The following is a 21,992-nucleotide window of genomic DNA, read 5'->3' on the forward strand; positions in this document are numbered from 1 at the left end:
CATGTGTGTCGTAGCTTTTCAAATGTAAAAAAACACCATTGGAAGAACTTAGATCTATTGACCTGACTGTATAAGTTTTGGGAATAATACATTTAGTGACAGAATGGAAATATGGCTTTTTTTCCCCACATAATTTCTGTTCCTACTTATTCAGAAATACCTAGAAAATTATAAACTTGTAGTTTAAAGACAGTATTTCACCAAATTGTTCCTTTTGTCTTCACACTGAAGAAACAATTATAATCTTTTTTTTTTCATTGCAGTGTTTTGGATGGACCTCTAATTTAGTAAAAAAAAAAGAAAAAAGAAAACAAATTATGTAGCCAATAAATTGTCGTTAGTGAATCTTTGAAAATAGACCCATTTTACATTGTTTATAGTTATTTTATTGCTGCTAATTGCACAATTTTACAATCATAAACGTAATTTTTCAAAGAAAACACATTCTTTTGGTATTAATTTCAAGAAAGATATTGATATTTGAGGTACTTAATCTTTGAAAATTGCTTCTTTCATTTCAGAATTGTATGTATTGTAACCCTCAATGAATATTTTATTGTCTAAATTTGCCATTTGTAAAAAAAAAAAAAAAAAAAAATGCTGATAATTTTTTTTTATGAGTCTAAATAAACAGACTGGAAGTGCTGCAAGATTTTGCACGAGACAGATTTCTGTTTATTGTATGTCATGTTTAACACACTGAAATCTAATGAAAGTGAAATAAAAATACAAAAAGAGAAAAAAAAAAGAAAATCCAAGTAAAAATAAACACTCAGTTGCAACATATTTTACTCATACAAATATGCAGTCCAAAGAAAAGGATTTGGTAACCACCTGCTAATACAAAACCATGTTCATGTTACACCAAAATAAACTACATCTATAAATAGAGCATCTATAAATGTCACAATAACTGCAAGAAAACCAAAGAAATTATTTCGCATTAGGATTAGAGGGTTAAAAAATGATTAAATGATATGAACAAATAAAACAAATTAAATTCTGATGCATATTTTTTGGGTTGAAAAGCATAGTTATTTGACCAAGCCCTGTGGTGTAATGTCCTCTTTTTCTCTCTTGTGATCCAAAAATTTGAAGTATTTGGCTGATTGAAGTGCTTGAAGTCTAACTAGAAAGGCCATTATGGCATTTATTTACACAGTAATTAAAACGTTCCAGGTCCCAAACTCCGAACACATAAGAATTAGGTAGAGTGGATGGGGAAAGAAGGCTCTATAGGCAGGACATATTGGTATACTTTCTTCCAAAATCTTCTAGAAGTAAATGCATCTGCAACCAAAATGTCTTTTAATAGAGAACAAGGTGTCTCCCAAAAAATGAACAAATAAAAAATAGAAATGCAATGTCCCTGATGAGGATTGTCCTAGAAATACTGCAAATAGTGCAATCTACCTGACACGGAAGACATTAAACATCAAAAATAGCGCTACATCAAACTGTACTTACAAAATCAGTGCAAATTTTAGACTAACACTGCAAAATGAAATCAGTGCCTACTGTACTTATGGTTCCTTCATGAAGAACGGCATTCACATGTTCCTCATTAAGACCAAGGCGAAAATGGGTGTGGATATCAATCATATATGTATGTGTGTGTGTGTGTTTTGTGTTTATATATATATATATATATATAAACACACACACAGAGAAGAAAATGCCTTCACTTCAGAAGGCCTAAACTACTAAATTGAAGGATTTGTTTTTTTGTTTTGTTTTTTACAAAATGTTCAGAAAATGAAGTCTGTATGTGTCTGAAAAAAAAAAAAGATTTACAATAAGCATTTTGACAGTTTTTCTAATCAGTGATATTTAAAATGTTATTCGTTATAATAATTTCAATAAAAAAATGTATGCAAAACTAGTCAGTTTGGGAAAGTGAGAAATACACCAGCCATGTTTCCCGGTACCCTGTATAAATCTGTCATGTTTTAATTAAAAAAAAGAAGAACAATGCCTAGGATGTAAACTGAAACTCATGTCACAAAATGAGATTAAAGTTATGAAAACTGGGCGAAAAAATAAAATAAAAATGAAATTTGATAAAGTGCCTCTGCCTTAAGAAAAACATTCAGCATAAATCCAAAACACCTTTACACAAAAGCTTGGTACCTTTACGCTTAACAATTTCTTCTGTTGCTGCTCCATTCACTTACTCAGGCAGAAACAGAACATAAAATGCTGTCAAACATCTACATACAAAAGACCAACACAAACAGAATAGGAGAGAGGACACCGTCTTGTCTGCACTCTCACTGTCTTTCAGAACACATAATTAAAGCCTTTCTTTTTCTTCTTTTTTGACAGATCAATACAATTAAATGAAATACTGTTTCTAAGTGCCTTCATGTAGCCTTTACCTTATTAATGAGCTGATTTGTGTAATTTCCTAAATAATATGTATTAAAATATAAAAAAAATAAGAATTCTTTCAATCTGCATATTTTACACCAATAGCAACTGGAGGGTCATTAGTATGAAATGTCAAAGAAATTCTAACGGCACTGAATACACCTGACTTGTTTCCCCATCAAGTTTGTAATTTTTACCGATTGATAAATGACAAACCAGAGGATTTGCAGCACAATTCCAATTTAAAGTGACTCGAGTGTTTGGAGTCATTAGGTTGTTCAAGTTGTTGATCTGTTTCACATGAAACAGCTGACATTCCGAAGGCAAAAATCCAAGTGTACAACATAAGGAGTAAGGAAATAAAAAGTATGTACTGTATATGTTTTAACATAGACTTCTCAATATCATAATAATGAACATCGTACTACATCCGAACTACAAGGGGAGCTCCTCTCAACGCCTCTGAGGAGCAAACCGGCCCTCACTCGAAGCCGTGCCTCTCCCAGAGGCTATGCCTTGTTTAGGTACGGTGGCGACCCGTGAAGGTGGGCCTCTGCCATCACGGTCTCGCATCATGCTGCTTCCGGCAATGCCACGCGGACCTCCTGGACCACGATCACTACGTCTTGCTTCCCGACGATCTTCTCCACCTCCACCACGGGTTTCCCTCTCACGCATTGCCCTCGTCTTTTTCTCCTCCACGTTCAGGCGTACCTCGCCACGGAACATGATTGGCTAATCACAAAATGACATGTGGAGTCAGTTATGAAATATTCTCTCAATACCACATCTTTACACCTGAAGAAATGTATTACAAAGAAAAGTATAGGGATGCCCGATTTATCCGTACCATTCAACAATGCCAAAACTAGAGTTTTTTTTTTTTTTTTCATTTATCATATCGATTTTTTTTTTTATTGATATTATATACAGTTGTGTGGTCAAAAATGAAAAATGATTATGCTATTAAATATGTGGAGTTAAACTGGAAAGAAGATATTTCACTGACTGGCTTATTGGTATAAAAGGCAAACTACAGCTTATGATGGAATATTGGTTTTATTTTACAAAGAAAAAAAAAGCATAGAATGTATTATTTAATGTATTATTTTAGTATGATTTATATACTACTATTGGTTTTGTTTATATTTTGAATTTTATTTTATGCTTTTATATTATAGTTTTATTTTCCCGGTAAAATTCCAGGAATTTAGTTTTTTTTTTTTTTCATTTTTAATATTGTTTTGAAAGTCTATATAGTTTTAAGTTTTCGTTTTTAATTTATTTTAGCTGAAATTAAAATGAACGTTTTTTTAATATTTTATTACAAGTAAATATTTTTTCAATGGTTTTAGTTTTAATTAATGATAATAACCCTAACGTTTTTAGGTATAACATTGGCTAAAATATAATCAACAACTAATTTCATTTTGATTCTTCCTTTTTTTTTATTACAGCAGCCAGTCTGAGCATTGCTAAATAAGTTTTGCACATTGTGTTTTGTGTAATTTCTAATATTCAGGGCCATTTTATTGCTGCTTGCAGCCTTAATTCAAGTTATACATTTTTGTTGTATGCGTGTTTGGAATGTTTATTGTGTTAAAAATTACAGTCAATATCCAGACAGATTCTTCAAACTTGCCTTGCAGTGCAGAATTAAATTGGAGTTTCCTCACAAGCGTATATCTCATCCATGACTTTGGAAGTTATTTTGAAGAAGTCACATATAGGGCCCTATCTTGCACCTGGCGCAAATTACTTTATACACAAACGCATGTCTCATTCCTATTTTGCACGCACCCAAAACGGGATTTTCCCCTCGACAGACGCACGTCGGTAAACTAGGGAATGAACTTGCGCTCCCTGGGCGGATCGGCGCAAAAAGGAGGCGTGTTTTGGCGCAAACATTCCCTGGTGCTATTTTACACTTCCAGAAAACAATTGCGCTACTGACCAGAAAAAAACTGGTCTAAAGTCAGTGGCGCGTTGCGCGTTGTTCATAATGCTATTTTAAGCGCGCATGCTTGCTTATAATGTAGCGAGTACACAACAACGCGCATACACTGATTCTCTCATCAACACAGATGCAGTAGTTTTTATTTTTCCAAATCATACATTATAACAAGGAAAAATATTACACATGAGGGAAATCATTGTGGTTTACATGAAGATGAAAAAAATGAATTACCCATTTTTTAAGGCTAATTGTAGTACTGGATCAGACCTGTTTGCCCAATAGTAGCAAGAAACATACGTATAGGCTATAATGTTTAACCGACGCTGATGTGCAAGAGTTTCTCCCATCCCCATACAACGTCACCTCTCTGTCTTTCACTGTCCTGACAAGAACGTCGGTCTCATCGGCTGTGAACGCTCCTGAAAGCGCGCGCCTGGTAAACCCGCCGTTGTAATAACAATCCGTCATGCAACATGCACACCTGTTCTAAAAGGGTATGTTGGATATGGGTATGTTGGATGGCGCTCTGGATTGGTTTATTTCACGTTACGCCCAAACCACATCTATGAATAATGAAGCTACTTCAGACCAACCCCTTTTAGATTTGCGCCAGGCGCAAGAGGCATTTATCCTGCCGGGAAAATAGCAACAGCGCCGGGACCCGCCCACAAAGTTACTTGCGCCATGCGCTTTGACACTTGCATTTCAGATCGTTAAAATAGGGCCCATAGTGTTAATGCTCAACCTAGTGACAAAACGCTCTGTAGTCTTCTTTGACCAGCCCAGAGCTTTACATTCTGGACAGTACCCGTCTCACGGTGCTTTGCAATAAGTTAGTTTTTAGTGTTTTATTTAGTTGAGCATTTATAGGTCATCAGCCAAAACACAAAATTGTGACATCTTATTATTTATAAAATAAGTCTTATTGTGATGGACAGAATTTTAAAATCAGTGCACCCCTTTAAAATAACACTTTAAAAACATTTACCAAAAGACAAACAGCTTTCCTTACCTTCACTCCTAAAATTCTTTGCACCGGCTCAGAATCATCAAAAACAACAAAGCCAAAGTTGGGAATCTTTCCTCCAGTGCCTTTGGTGTTGATTCGTAACTCAACAACATTTCCAAAAGCTAGTTTGGAGAGACAAAGAATAATCAAATGTGAAGATGATTGATTCATAAATATGAGAGAACAAGGATCAATGCAATGGTTACCTTAGCAGTGTTTCCACCGCAGGAACTTTCCCCAGGAACTAGGAACTTTGGGGTGGTACTCGGTGTGTTTACACCGCAGGAACCAGGGTCTAAATGAAGTTCCGGGTAAAAATTTCCCACCCCCGAAAGTCCCTGCTGGCGAGGTAGTACTTTTTCAGAGTTCGGGAACTTTCGGGGTGGGACTTGTGCGCTGAACATGCTGATTGTTTCTTACCACTTGTTCTTTCTGCCCGATGGCGCGCGTTTGTCCCATCCATCTCACGGTCAATGCTCTTTTCTGCCGTTTTGTTAATTAACTCGTTAGTAAACCAATCACACACAAAAGCAGCACAGCTTGAATCTCCTCCATACAAAATGCACTCAAAACTCAAAACAAACGCGCAAACTGGGAGGAGCAGTCGCACGCAGTTCAATGTCACTACATAATTTTCCTGCCCCGAACCGGTATTTTAGTCCACGGTGTAAACGCAGTAAGCAAGCGAAAAAAGTTCCTATGAAAAGAGTTCCTGGGACAAATAGTTCCTGGTAATTGCGGTGGAAACGCAGCTCATGACAATTTAAACAACTTACTCATGAAGAAGTCTTTGAGTTCAATCTCATCAATGTCATGAGGGAGATTTCCAACAAACAGCTGATGACTGTCTGGATACCGGACCACCCTTCTGGTGTCCATTTCACTCGACTCTTCACCCCTTCCTAAGCAACATACAATATACTTCATCAGCTGTCATTATTAATGGCTATACAGGGACCAACAACAACACCATTCTTTCTTTATCAACAAACAGCAGCATTTCCCAAACAAAACAGCTACAACTTATTCACAATGGAAAGGCATATTTACCTTTATTTACAAAGCTGAAATGTGGTTTCCCAGTTTGAGATTCGGAAGATGAGATGCCATCTAATGAGAAATATATATATTTTTTCAAATAGTGAAATTGAACAAGTTGTATGGAAGCATTGCTTTATAAGTATTCGATTCTAGATTCATACCAGATCTAGGCGCTCTTGAGGTTACTGAAGGTCTGTCACGGATACGCTGGTCACGTGGACGGATTGTAGCTGACGACACCTCTGGCTTGGTCTCAACTCTGGGCTGATAACAGTAAAAATCAAGATAGTATGCAAATGAAACATGGTTCAAGTAATGCTGGGTCAACAGCATTCTAGTAAAATAAGAAAGAAAGATATGAATGCATTCATAAGGGGCTACCTGGGAGTTCGGTGCTTTAACAACATGTGGTTGACCTCCAGAGGATGGAACAGTCCCACAGAGAGGCAGATTTTTGCTGGTCACAGAGGCCCAAGAAGAAGTCTGCCAGAGACATGATCATTTTGCTCCAGCATGACTTTTCAGAAATGGTAAAAATACGTATACTACTAGTACAAATTGTACTGCACATTCTTAATGTAAAAATATAAATAACATGAACTGTCAAATTATCAAAATACCTAACAATTTTAACTTAAATGGGCTCTATGCACTGCGTTATTTCCGGTGAAGGATTAAGGATGCTCGATAACTTCCGCCGATCGTAGAGTCCAATGCAATACCGAGAATTTATATTGAATTTTATACTCCATGGTTATACTAATGAAACGTTAGTCACAAAAACAGATAAAACAGACACCCCTCGTTGTGTTTATGCTTCTTTTTAAAATTATATTAAATAAACATAACTATATATAAAATTACATCTAAACGTATGTACGTTTCGTTTCAAAGACGGGAGGACAGTAAATATTGAAGACTCTGCCCGTTTTCTCCGGTTTTCCTCCGCTTTAATCTACACAACCGGAAATGGACGAGCATCCTTACGTCAAATGCGGAACTTATGCGTGCATATAGCCCATTACCTACATTTTAGAAATGGCACTAAATGTCAAAATTTACTTTAGGTGGTTCTTGTATGTGAGGTGGTGATTCCATAGGACCAGGAGACGGTGCCTTCTCCTCAAACTCCTCTACAACCTTCTCTTCTGCCTTGAGCTTTGGCTCCTCAATCTTGGGTTCTGGGGCAAGTTCAGAATCTAGTTCCATAGCTGCTTCCTCGTGAGCTTCTTCCACACCATTGTTACAGCTGAACGTGAAAAAAGAAATGGATAAAAACCATTAGACAACTCCTAAAATCAGAGCTTCGATTTTACAATTTTCAAGATATTTACAGTTATAGACCAAGTAGGCTTTCATTTTAAGAGGAAATGTGGGTTACCTCACAGGATGGGGTTCATAGCAGTTTGCATTACTGGGGCTGTCCTGGATGGGTTCAGGTGATGGCTGCCTGTCTTCTGGCTCATCGTTCTCTTCTTCTGATTCTGTCCCAGCAAAACATTTGTTTAGGTAAATCGTTGAAAAAATAAAATAAATAAACAATTGAATGAGCAAGTACCATCCCCTTGCTTTAAAACATCCTAAGTACTCTAGCTCTAAAGGAACATATTCATAAAATAAAGCTGCAAGATCTAGGAATTTTTCAGTGAAAAGCTTGTAGGTGACTTCTGCAATAGTAACTGAGTCTTTCATACCCGTCAGAACTCAAGTCTTCTGTGTAGTTGAGTTTTATCAATAAAAAGCCAGCCTTCACCGTTTACAGAAGATGCTTGTCATCCATCCAAATAAAAATAAAGTTCTACCCCAAATTGTATATAGTTACAAAAAAAAATCATTTAAAAGGAATGTCCTTAAAGGTTTTTTTTTGTTTTTTTTGATGTAGTGTGACTTTTTGTCAAGGATTTCCAATACTGCCATCTTTGTGGAGACATTTTTCTATAGGGTTTACCAGGCCACACACACACACACACGCAAACACAAAGAAATTCGGGATGTATAACGTTAAGGGCTATATCTTGCACCCGGCGCAAATGACTTTATACACTAATGCATGTATCATTCCTATTTTGCACCTGCGCAAAGCTGGCTTTTTCCTTCCACAGACACACGTCGGTAAACTAGGAAATGAACTTGCGCTCCCTGGGCGGATCGGCGCAAAAAGGAGGCGTGTTTCGGCGCAAACATGCTATTTTACAGTTCCAGAAATCAATTGCACCACTGACCAGAAAAAACCTAGTCTTAAGTCAGTGGCGCGTTGTTCATAATGCTATTTTAAGCGCGCAAGCTTGGCCATAATGTAGCGGGTGCACAAAGCGCATACACTTTGATTCTCTCATCAACACAGATGCAGCTGTTTTTATTTTTGCAAATCATACATTATAACAAGGAAAAATATTAACACATAGGAAATCATTGTGGTTTACATGAAGATGAAAAAAACCTAATTACCCATTTTTTAAGGCTAAATGTAGTACTAAAGGATCAGACCTGTTTACCCAATAGTGGCAAGAAACATACGTATATAATGTTTAACCAACGTTGATGTGCGAGGGTTTCTCCCATTCCCATACAACGTCACTTGTCTGTCTTTCACTGCCCTGTCAAGAACGTCGGTCTCATCGGCTGTGAACGCTCCTGGCGCGCGCCTGCTAAATCCGCCGTTATAATAACAATCCGTCATGCAACATGCACAACTGCTCTTAAAGGGTATGTTGGATGGCGCTCGGATTGGTTTATTTCACGTTATACCCAAACCACACCTATGAATAATGAAGCTACTTCAGACCAACCCCTTTTATATTTGCGCCAGGCGCAAGAGGCATTTATCCCGCCGGGAAAATAGCAACAGCGCCGGGATCCGCCCACAAAGTTACTTGCGCTTTGCACGCACTTGTGTTTCAGACCATTAAAATAGGGCCCTAAGTGCTTTCCATTGATAAACTTTCACCACACTTTAAACCATATCTAACAAAATTATTTTGGTTTTGTTCACCATATTCAGACAGACAACAAATTCAGATTTATTGGCCAAGACGTTCATCAGAAGATTTATAAAGGTTTGATCTAATATTAATGTATAATTCATATAAAAAAAAAAAAACATTTTCAAGGTTGGACTTATGGGTACTTGAAACTAATTTGTTCCTGATAAATTATTCATTTTCATGTAAAATGTTAAGTTAAGTTTCTAGTTCCAAGCTCAAATAGAGTAGCAGGGCTGAGCTTTTGAATATTGCAAATGTGATTGCTTGTTGCTAGGCAACTACATACCACATCCATCTCAAAAAAACTAGACAAAATATTAATAACCACAGACCATTTATGCGCGCAAAGGGTGAAAATGCAGATAAAGTTCAGAATCAGATTGAGCAAGAATAATAAATGTAGCTGCAATTGGAAGGCCAAGGTCATTGGGGGCCAAGCAAATAAACATGTAAAAGTGGAGAAAATGACTTGAAATGTAACGGAGTAAGAGCAGCTTAGCCAAAAACAATTGGGAAGTAATACCAAAGTCAAGACACGTACCGCTAATACTTTTGGATATGAGGGGCTGTAGTCTTTCTAAAGATGCTATAATATAAGAACTGTATACCGGTACATGTAATCATCTTTAATTCTCAACTAACCTTCATCAAGCTCAGCCTCAGAGTCCCCAAAGACCTCATCTTCATATCGGAAGATATCGTTGTGAACATAAAACTTGTTTGCCACAGAACCCTAGACACCAATTAAAAAGAAAAAGTCTTTCAGATTAGTTCACTCACTGGCTATACAGGTGAAGTAAATGCATGTCAAATATTCTGACCATACTAGCAAACAAAAGATCAACTTTGTTCTTAGCACCATGGAGAAATATTAACAGTAGATGCTACAGTAGAAGAGTAGAACAATAAACATTAATGAAATGTATAGACCATTTCACAAGATGTAAACAACACTGGTCCAGAAGCACTTCCTGTTTCAGTTTTTTAACACTACATAAAAGCTGGGATAAAATACAACCAACAGAACATTTAAAACTGAATCAAAAAGTTAAACAAATATCTTTAAGATGTTTTCTTTACATGTGAAATAAAGAAAACAGTTACAAACTGAAACAGGAAGTGTTTCTGGACCAGTGTTGTTTACATCTTGTGAAATGGTCTATATATGATGCTGTTTTTTTTTTTAAACACAGATTAAATGTCTTATGATACAGTGAAAGGTTTCTTGTTTCTTTTATATTTTACACAATTATATTAGGCTTATATTTGTCACTTCCATTTTCTTAAAGTCACCATGAAATCAAAATGGACTAATCTTTTTTTTAATGGCACTACTTTTATATATTGCAGTATGCAGTGTTGTAGTCGAGACCACCTCACTCGAGTCCGAGTCGAGACCGAGACCAGAGAGAGTCGAGTCCGAGTCAAGACCGAGTCCATAGAGAGTCGAGTCCGAGACCAGAGACGGTCGAGTCCGAGTCGAGACCGAGACCAGTGAGGGTTGATTACCTAATTTACTTTTATTTACTTAGAGAAATCCTTTTTTTTTTTACTGAATTTACTTAGAGTTTAAAAAATATGATCAGTTTAGGGTAAAAAGGACACATAGTAGGTGGTGTTAAAAGTAATTTTATTACAATTTGTCATGTGCAGTTGCGCACTAGAAAATCACCAATCACTGGGCATGTCAATCAATTTAAAGAAAAATTTTATTAACATACATTAATAATCATGAAAAATATTTTGAATTGAACTCGAGTGGACTCGGGAATAAGTCCGAGTCCTAAAAAAAAAATGTACGAGTACGAGTCAATTCATAGTCCAAATGCACACGAGTCCATAACAAGAGACGAGTCCGAGACGAGTCCGAGACGAGTCCGAGTCTCGAGTACTACAACACTGGCAGTATGTTCTATAATATAAATGATTTTTTGAATTTTTTTTATAATTTATGTGCCCTCCTCTTTTCCCTGATGACATGTGGACTGGATTGAGGGCAGGACAATAACCGCTCTCACTCACATGATATCACAACAGTAGCACATGACAATAATCCAATCATTTCCAGATCGACAAAATTAAGTCCCGCCCTACATTTTGTATCATTCAAGAAGCAGATTCATTCAGGTATATGTCACAACAGGGAAGAAAAGCCAACTTAAAAAAAATATATATATATATATATATATATATATATATATATAGTTTGAATCCAGTGTCTGTAACTTCCCTTCCACTATCATAAATTCAGGGTCTCTCATGAATAATGTATAAATGTGGTGGTGTATAAAATGTAAAAACCGAATTGAATATATGACCACTTTTCTTTACATTGTCAAACACAAATTTTCTTAAATAAATAATATATAATAAAATTATTCATTTGATACAGCCGGCTATAAACCATTCAATGCCTTTAAAAATATCTACCACACTTTTTCAAGATTGATTTTCCAGGAAGACGATGAACCCATTAAGCTGGAAAGCCAGAGAAACAACATCATATTAAAGGTGTAGTAAGAGATTTATGAGGAACTCTATTGAATATTCAAATCAACACTCAGTGGCGCAAAAAGTGGGTATGCGCTATATGCGGCGCATAGGGGCGCAGCACAATGGGGGGCGCCAAAGCGATGGTAAAAAAAAAAAAAAAAAAATTATATAGGCTATATTGTATTTCTATATGTAGCTGCCGTTGTGCGTTTCTAAATCTAGAAAATCTAATTTCTGCATTCCTTCAATGTTATATAACATTTTAGAGGACTAACAGCCAGGCTAGAGTAGGCGCCCTCAGGGGGCGGGTAATATCGCGAGCGGGCGGGGGCGCCGTGAGCGCTGAGCGAGCAGGAGTTGTCGTCGAAAAAGATGGATAAAACAAAATGCTGTGGGGCTAAAAATAGAAAAAGAAAGAGAGAAAAGGAGATGGCATGTCAACTGATGCGACAGCAGCTAAATAACTGCATGCATTGCTGAAAGCCAACAGGTAGGATTTAAAATGTGACATCCAGGCATGGCCATCGGGACTACCGGGAGATTCCCGCTGGGCCGACGTGCTTTTCAGCCAATACATTTCATCCTTTTTTAATTTATTTGTTTTAACGGCCCACAAAACTCATACATCGGCGGCCCATTTGTTTGTTGTTTGTTTTGTTTTTTGCTTAATTGGCGGCGCTGTGCTGGTGTAATGCATTGGTCAAAAAAAGTCAGCTTTAGTTTTTTTTTTCTGACACACTGGCCCATAAAATATGTCATTATGCGCTTATATCTTTCAACTATAGAAATTAGTGCAAAACTAATTATGAAAGTTTCCTTTATTTTTCTGTGCATTTGTTTTACAATAGCCTTTACGGCTATTACTATCATGGGATTAATATTATAACTATTATTATGTAGGCCTAGTAGTGTAATGTAGACAGACACTAACTAAAAGAGGTTCAAATTTTTCTCTGTTTAATTTGCACCCTGAATATGGGTTGGAGCTTTTAATTTTGAACTCTCAAAGTGCACCAGACTGCTGAATTTAACATTACAGAACACAAAATTTTCTTACGGGGGAGCATACCCCCGAACCCCCCTAGAGAAACAGAGGTCCACTTACCACAGTTTTACCTAAAATCCTGTGAGAAACACTGCTATTGCTGTTACAATGGAGCTTATAGTTTTCTTAGGGGGATTCATCAAGGTGGAGTAGCTATAGTTTAATTGTGTTAATAAACAACAATTTTGCACTTATTTTTTTCTGTTAGCTCTCATTTCTTCCTACTCACTTATTACACAGCACACTTACATTAGGCTACATTTATTTTTCCTTTTTTTTGGGGGGGGGGGGGGGGGCGCTAAAATTGTTGCTGCATACCCCTCTGAAACTAGGTAGTTGCGCCCCTGTCAACACTGAAACAAACAATTTTGTGAATATTTTGTTTGATGCCCGTTCTCTGTGTAAACAGGAGAAAAAAAACCTAAGTGGATTGGATTGATCCACCGCGCACCAAAACACTCTTCAGCAAAAGGGGGTGTATCCGCTCATGATAGGGGAGGACAGAAAAACAGAAGAAAGAGAGATGGGTGAGACATTACAAAAGAGGAAAAGTAGAGGAATGTAATTGGAAAAAGAATAGTTACAATCTGGCAAGATCTAGGACTTGTGTTAATACTGGAAAAGCTTTCCAGCACTGGAGAGGTTGCACTGTATTTGCTCAATACATGAGTAACATTGGTTTTTCACAGAACCAAGATATGCTGTTGCTGTTGAATCACAGCTGATTTATCCATATTTGCACGAGCTGTCTGATGCGCCGATTGCCTGTGTTGCATAGAGTGTTTGTTATTTTTTGGGTGTTGATTTTAAAATATCAACAGTGTTTCTCAGAAATCCCTTACTGCACATTTAAAGTCTTGGTGTGGCCGAGTCCAGAATATGTGGGTGTATTATTTGAATAAAGGCTGTTCAACACATGATCTCTAATCAACTTAATTGAGCTTGAGCTGTTCTGCAAAGAAAAATTACAGTGACCATACGTGACCCTGGGTCACAAAACCAGTCACAAGTTGCACGGGTTTATTTGTGGCAATTGCCAACAACAAATTGCATGGGTCAAAATGATCGATTTTTCTTTTTTGCCAAAAATCATTAAAAAAAAAAAAATAATCAAAAATAAGTCAAGAAAGATGATGTTCCATGGAGATATTTTGTACACCCTAAATATATAAAACATTTATTTTTGTGAGTGAATGCAGCATAATCGCAAACATAAATGGACAACTTTAAGAAAGATTACGTTTTTTTGCACCCTCAAATTCCAGTTTAAATAGTTGTATCTCGACCAAATATTGTCATATCCTAACAAACCATACATAAATGGAAATCCTATTTAGGTTATGTATAACGTTAAATCTCAATTTTTAAAAAATTACCCATGTGACTGGTTTTGTCCAGGGTCACATATGTGCTTTGTGTAGATACATTTGTATCCATCTACACAAATGCTATAATTGCATACCTACTACATATGAACTTGTAGGTGAATTACCTATGCAAATGTTTATTTGGTGTTAACACCAATACATTGAACAAATCTGAAATGTATCTGCAATAATCAATTGCACACAAAAAAAAATCCTTGATGTTTAAGGAGTCAATACCTTTTATGGGTACTGTATAATGCATTTGATTGTATGATGACTACATATGGCATGCTATTATTATACACACCTCTGGAGCCAGCACAAATGTCTGTAGGAACTTCCTCATGGGCTGTCCATTATTGGAAAGTTCTCCCATGACCTGGACAACCACACCATCACTCAGAGTGGCATGGGCATCCACATGCCGGATTTTTGTGTGGCACTCACTGAATTGCAAGGACATTACCTTCTTATGGATCTCCTACAGATGAGGAATACAGATGCTGGTGAATATCTTTATAATTTGGATGTTTCACAGGTTATACATAAACAAATGACTAACATTAAGACTTACAGCTTGCCCATAGACTGCCTCTGAAAGCTTTCCATTCAAATCCAGTCCACCATGGACATAGGATGAGTTTCGTCCATAAAATCTGAATTATGCGAGTTTTGAATAATTGTAATTTTCAGATAAAAATGCAATGACATATGAAGTGATAAAATTATGATTTTTATAGAGCATACCTGTGCAGAAAGTCTGGTGCTTTATTGAGAAGTGTGTAATACTGTCTCACAAACTCCCGCCCTACCAGCAGGGGACTGGGCTTCTCCATCACCATTTCTTTGCTAAAAAAGTCAGAATCTGAAGAGGGAAAACATATTGTTAATAACAATAGCTAATCATCATCAAACTTTTTTTTACTGACTCAGGGTCCAAATATATTAGAAAACAAGACAATAAATACAATAAACTAATAATAACAATAAGGAACAAAATAAAACCCTAACATCATTAAAAAGTATTTTTTTTATTTATCATCGTTTGTACTATCATTAACATTCCAAGAATGCTTTAAATGTATCTCATGTCATTTATTATAATTATGCTTACATGACGGCTGTATACAATTCGTTTAAAAACAATGACAAAAAATCTTTCAACTTTACTATTTGATATCTGTCATTAATGCCATGCAATCAACATTATCTATACGAAATAATAAAAAAAGATATAGAATTATAACATCTCTGATCGATTTCTGTTAGACTAACGTAGAGAAAAATGAAGCAGGTCGAAATTAACTGAAATGGTTTAGGGTTGATATATTTGAGACACTTACCTTTTCTGGGATTTATTTGATTTATCTACGTGATTATATAATTAAGAATAATTATTAAGTCGTTTCATATAATTATAACAGTTGTGTGTGTATGTCAGCGCCAGCTGCTTGAAATCACTGAGAGAAAAATTCCATATATGCTGTGATATTAATGGAAATGCTGCTGTTTGGATCCTTATTGTCTAACCCCTGCGATCTGGAACAAGAACCCCCGTCACACTGGCAACAGCCAATCAGCTTCTTACACTCGACGGCACAATTATGACGCTCCAACAACGCATTCCTCCGACTCCTGTGTCAACAACGCTATAATCGACACGATTTGTCTTTAAATAAATAGCCTTAGATGGCTATATGAGAACAGGGTTTTACGAATTCATCATAAGACTTTACTGACCCATTTCATCGAAGATATGACAATTCTACGCACTACGTAGCATTTCCTTGTGTTACAATTATTATTGTCCGACCCATTTGATTTTTAAATTCACTGACACGATCCCATTTTGTTGTTGTTGTTTTTTTTTTAATTTGTGAATAACTGTTTATACAGTGCTATTTATAAATCATTTGGAAGTTGATATCTTTTGTGGGGGTGTTGTGGCTGAATATGATAGTTGAAACGCATCTCTTATATCGGTATGTTTTAAAAGAAACACAATGCGTCATCAGAGAGAAATATGAGACTAGACTACAGATATCACTATAAATGGTTCGTCCTACAGGGGGCACTTGGTGGCTCACAAAGCAGGATACCGGGTACTTCAGTGAGGCTCATGTCTTGTTAGAGAAATTTCTACACTGAAGTATAATAATTGAATTTAATTTATTCTAAGTAATATTGTCTGACCCCCTCATGATTCCCGCAAACGTAATTCTCTCTCCCTTTGTGTGTGTTTAAACTCTCCTTTTGTGTGTGTTTAAATAATCCCAATCTAGTAAACAGTCATCGGTAAGAAAAGTAACAACTATCATGTGACAAAGCCGTGCACGTGTTGCTTCAGCATTTACTTGGACAATAATTTTGTCAGTTATAATTTTCAAAATATTGACTTGAATTAACAACACTGAGGAAATGTGTTTATTAGAAGATAGAATAACTGAAAATGGATCCATCTGACCAAATAGAGACAAAAGTCTTGCTGCTAAGCCCCTCCCATTTAAGATTTCCTTATTTTATCAAGCGATTTCTACTCGTTCTATTTCTATTAGGTATAGGAAGGCAGTCAGACCATTTCAAGCTGCAAATTACTCATTGTAAACTTAATTAATCAGTGCTAAGAAGAATATTTTCTACTGTTTATAAAACGTGTTTTAGTCAAAGGCTGGACGACGTAAATCTCGAGTCAATCGTTTCAGGTTGCTTAGTTTATCCTAAAAATCCTAGAGATTGTACGAGACAGAAATGTGGGTGATCTAGTGTTATTCGTGTATTCACCACATTCATTTCCTTAGATAGAGGGTTGGGTTGATTCGTTGTCTTATGTAAAGTCTAATAACTGCTAAGCAATGGCTGGAACAGTAAGTTTAGAGCTAGACCCCATCTTTCTGAAGGGACTGGGGTACCTTCACTCCAAGAGCAAAGACTCAGCAGAGAAACTTAAGACCCTGCTGGATGAGTCTTTAGCCAGGGGCAGTGACTCCATCTATAGGACATCACTGAAGGTGATCAAATCACAGAGGTATTTTTATGTTTGAAATCTAATTGTTAGATGTTTTAATTTGTGTCTCATTTTCCATTCATCAGGAAGCCGAAGTTAGCAAAGTGTCATTACCAAAAATGACCAAACAAGACTCCAAATCCTCCTCCAGTTCATCATCATCGTCATCCATCACCAGCAGCAGCAGCAGTAAATCAAGCAGCTCAGAGAAGACCAAAAAAGAGAGCGAGAAAAGATCTTTGGAAAAGGTTTTTTGCACTATTTATTATTGTAAATATGACATAACTTGAAAAGCTCATCCTAATAAAAGCTCATGATGATATTTAGATTAGGGTTGATCCTGGAGAAGGAGCAGAGCCACCTAAAAAACCTCGTGTGGAAAAGCAGGACAGTCATCCCGCTCCGATTGCTTTTCAGACCAAGGACATTCCCATCCCAGATTTCACAGACATAGATGAAACCAACGCTGATGACTTTGCCATGGAAATGGGTCTTGCTTGTGTGGTTTGTCGGTGAGTAATGTAGAATATCACACCGGCCTGGTGTGATATTCTACTAAGTGATATAACTGGTGTGATATAACTAAGGCCTGGTTACCAGAAGGTTACTGGTTTGGTGACGCACTCCCAGATAAACGAATATAAACGCTACCAAGATGGCCACGGCTGGCACTGCCTACTTTGTGCTTCAAAAATTCTCTTTAGTAACTTACGGGTGACTTCACGGACACTATGTCCATATTTTTCAGTCTCTGACCAAAACTAAAATAAAAAGTACAAAATTACTAAAACTTACCCTACAAAGGCTAATTCAAATTTATAATACTTACTATAATAGGGTATAAAACAATATATAGAAAAGTTTATCAATATTAAATAATATTAGTGTTATTATTATTTTTTTTTTGACATTGCTTTGCCAGTATATTTGATAAACTTCTTTTGGAATTGTATTTGTCTCATGTCGCTGTTGATGAGAATTTATAGTCATGTGAAAAAAAAAGGAAACCGTTTTATGTATTGCACCAGGACATAATAAAAAAAATCATCTGGTCCTTGGCAGGTCTCAAAATTAGGTAAATACAATCCCAGATGAACAACACATGACGTATTACACCGTGTCTTTGTTTATTTAACAAAAACTAGGCCCTAATGTGTGACAAACTAAGTCCACTCTTATTGCTTCCATAGGAATTAAGAGGATAAGTTAGTAGGAGTCAGGCGCTGCTATTCAGATGTCTTTGATTCATTGATTATCAGCAAACGTGATCACCTCTATAAAAGCAGAAGTTTTGGCAGTTTGCTGCTGTAGAGTATTCAGATGTGTGTTAATGCCAAGAAGGAAAAATATCAGCAATGACTATTTAAAGTCCATCATTCTACAGCAAAGATGATTCATTATTCACAACGATGGGAGAGACTGATAAAGTCATATAGTCATAATGCTGCTAAAGGTGGTTCTACAAGCTATTAAATCATAGAGTGGATTTAGTTTGTCACACGTCTCCATTTTTAAAAAAATAAATAATGACATGATATAATGGAACGTGTTCTTCATTTCTTCATCTGAGGTTGTATTTACTTAATTTTAAAAACTGATGGTTTTTTTTTTTAACTATGCCCTGATACGTAATACCATATAATTCAAAAGTGTGTGCTTTCTTTTTCACATGACATTATGTGGGAAATTAATCCAGCTTTGTTTCCTCTCAGGCAAATGACAGTCACTTCTGGCAATCAGCTAGTGGAGTGTCAAGAGTGTCATAATCTGTATCATCAGGAATGTCACAAACCTCAAGTTACTGACAAGGATGTCAATGACCCACGGCTAGTGTGGTACTGTGCTCGATGCACCCGGCAAATGAAACGAATGGTGAGAATTATATGACAAGTTATGACAATAAGAAATTTCGGTAACGCTTCCTTTTACAGTCCTGTTACCCATGTACTTACTATGTACTTATTATAGTAATTATAATTACAGGGTAATAACTAGGTACTAACCCTAAACCTACCCCTAACCCATGTACTAACCATATTAGCCAATACTTTCTTGGTAAGTACACATAAGTACATGTAAGTACAGTACTGTAAAAGGAAGCGTTACTGAAATTTTATACAATGCACTGAAAAACTCAGAAATTGCTAATATATTTCACAAAGAAACGGCAAGTAATATTGAATTAACGTGACATTTTGAAGTAGAAAGACTGAAGTAGTATTTTCTTGTAAAACAAAAATAATATTTACAGTGTAGTAGGAACACTCAATGTGATGGTTTTTTTTTTAATGTCTCAGGCCCAAAAGACTCAGAAGCCTCCACAAAAACCAGCTCCTACTTTGGCAACAGCTGTACCTATGTTGAAAGATCCACTAGTGAAGAAAGCTGAACTAAAGCCTAAACCTGAAACAACTGGTTCATTCCAGGCCTTTAAGAGAACAGAGGTGAAGGTGAGTGTATTCACACACCAGTAGAGATTATAGACCAGGGGTCTCAAACTCAAACTACCTGTGTCAATTGAACAAATGGTTAGTTCACACACACACAAAAAATGTCATCAATTACTCACCCTTATATCATTCCAACCCTGTAAGACTTTCATTCATCTTCGAAACACAAATGAAGATGCTTAAAATGAAATCTGAGAGTTTTCTTCCGCTGACAGCTACGCAAATACCAATTTGTTGCTTCAAAAAAAGTTAATGAGTTCAAAAACTAATCTGTATGAATCAAGCTGCTTAGTCCAAATCTTGATCTTAAAGGGGTCATGAACTGGCTTTTTAAATTTTATTATATCGTTGTCTGAGGTCAACTTATGACGTTCGCTTGGATTTTGCATTCAAAAACATTAAAATGAATAAGTAATACGCTATTTTCTACCCTAGTTTTTTATGGGCGTCTCGCATTGAAGACTTGGAAGTAAACAGTTTTGGATTATAATGAGTTTCGACTCACCCTTCGGTGCACATGGGGGAAATTGTTTTGAAAATGGCAAGCGGAATGATTTGCCCATACATGTTCGACCCAGAGTCCGTGTGTTGCACAATTCCTGTCAGATCCAATTCCAATATAGACGGCACAGCAACGTTCTTTAATTTTAATCGGTCTGCAAATCCAGTCTTGTTTACAAAACAATCCTCAGTGAAATGAAGCGAACAGACGGACAATGTTTTGATGCTTATGACAAGAAGTGAAGAGAAAAGGGTGGTGGAGGGATGCTGCAAAACTGCCAATGCAATGAGGTGAGGCCGCTGGGTATATACAGCATACCTCTCTTCGTTGATTGCTGAGTGCTCTCCTCTCGTGTTAATTCTCTCCGCGTGCTCTTCCCGAAGTTTGTTAATAAAACATTATTTCGAAGATGAACGAAAGTTTTACAGGTTTGGTACGACACGAGGGCGAGTAAATTGTGACAGAATTTTCATTTTTGGGTCAACTATCCCTTAAACCCTTGTGAAAAATCACAAGCTGGCTTTAATGTAATGGTCAGTAATTATTTAAATATAAATGCTGGATAAATCTACTACACACTAACTGTACTTTACTATACACTTCACTACTTCACTATACAAGAAGAAATGCGCAGAAGAAACTGAAGAAATGTACTTCACTATACACTGACTGTACTTAGCACTCTACCATTTAACACATGGAGTTTATAAGGTTATTTTTTTTCATCCAACATCGATAGGCCATTGATAGGTCTGACAGCTCCTCACCCTTCAGTATCTAAGGACAGTTGTGCATGGAGTATCTAACATTGCACTGTGCTTTCTATGTTAATTAAGTGTATTTGATGTGCACTTTTTTGGTGAAAACATCCAGTTTTATAGTTATCTGTGTTTTTTATACACTGTGAGGAAGGCATGAGATCAAAAGAGATCAGTACGCCAATGTATAATGTCCTTTATGAAGTCTCATTAAGTACTTTTTTTCTTCTTCTTCTTCTGTCCAGGCGCCTGCGCCATCAGGAAACGCCTCCTGCAGTAGCTCATCTTTGCCACAAGGCCTTACTGGATGGGCTGCCTTTACCAAGACCTCGAATGTAGGACCTTCCAGTACCAAGTTGAGCACCAGTCAGCCAAGTAGCAGTAAATCAACCCCACCTCCCTCAGGCTCTAAACCTGTAGGTCTCTCTGCACTGGCCAATGTTAAGCCAGGTCTAGCTAATAAACCTTCAGCAGGCAGCGGTGGTGGAAGTGGTAATGGGAACAATGGCTCCAGCACTGTACCTATGAAACCACCCCCTCCACTCACACTTGGCAAACAAGTGTTGAGCCGTTCAGCCAGTGGCGATAGCTTGGGAAAAATGACTGTGACTGGATCTTTGTCACCTGGGGCGGCACCCTCTAGCAGCCTGGGAGGCAACGGTGGGTCCGGAGGCAATGGAGGGGGCAACGGGGGCAATAGTGTTGGCAGTAGCGGCAACAACAATAGCAACAGCAATGGAGCAAAAGCCTCAGCTGATGGCAAGACGCCCACTTCTCAGGAGTCTCAGCTCAATGCTATGAAACGCCTGCAGATGGTGAAAAAGAAAGCAGCGCAGAAGAAACTGAAGAAATGAGTCGGACGAAGCCAAACTGTTATGTTAAACAGCAAGTCAAATCTGTTTTTTTAAAATCATATACTTGAATGTTTCTGGTCTTTCTGAAGCGGTTTGGTTTGAAGATGTGCCTCATTCTTTCTAAACCATTCACATTATTGAAAACAAGCTGCTCATTT

General features: G+C 36.9%; 2 protein-coding genes across 3 annotated transcripts; one reads left to right on the plus strand and one right to left on the minus strand.

Annotated features, from left to right (window-relative positions):
• Positions 1–652: 652 nt before the first annotated feature.
• g3bp2a (G3BP stress granule assembly factor 2a) lies at positions 653–16,047 on the minus strand. 2 transcript variants are annotated; one of them, XM_089132289.1, is made up of 13 exons: positions 16,007–16,047; positions 15,014–15,131; positions 14,841–14,922; positions 14,574–14,747; positions 10,004–10,094; positions 7,759–7,861; positions 7,440–7,626; positions 6,759–6,860; positions 6,539–6,641; positions 6,387–6,446; positions 6,113–6,238; positions 5,340–5,458; positions 653–3,105 (listed from the first exon to the last, which is right to left on the minus strand). In XM_089132289.1, exons 1-13 carry the CDS (start codon positions 16,008–16,010, stop codon positions 2,824–2,826), a joined length of 1,551 nt encoding a protein of 516 aa, XP_088988415.1. In that variant the 5' UTR covers positions 16,011–16,047; the 3' UTR covers positions 653–2,823. The 2 variants fall into 2 exon arrangements, with proteins under 2 accessions (XP_088988415.1, XP_039550332.2); XM_039694398.2 differs by lacking the exon at positions 16,007–16,047 and adding an exon at positions 15,610–15,994.
• A 551-nt stretch (positions 16,048–16,598) lies between these two features.
• Positions 16,599–21,944, plus strand: ints12 (integrator complex subunit 12). Its single transcript, XM_039694385.2, has 6 exons — positions 16,599–17,274; positions 17,357–17,518; positions 17,598–17,782; positions 18,983–19,142; positions 19,568–19,720; positions 21,226–21,944. The coding sequence occupies exons 1-6, from the start codon at positions 17,119–17,121 to the stop codon at positions 21,832–21,834; spliced, it is 1,425 nt and encodes a 474-aa protein (XP_039550319.2). The 5' UTR covers positions 16,599–17,118; the 3' UTR covers positions 21,835–21,944.
• The last annotated feature ends 48 nt before the right edge of the window (positions 21,945–21,992 follow it).

This window comes from Pimephales promelas, chromosome 6 (assembly GCF_988280905.1).
Source record: "Pimephales promelas chromosome 6, fPimPro1.hap1.1, whole genome shotgun sequence".
Lineage (NCBI taxonomy): Eukaryota > Metazoa > Chordata > Actinopteri > Cypriniformes > Leuciscidae > Pimephales > Pimephales promelas.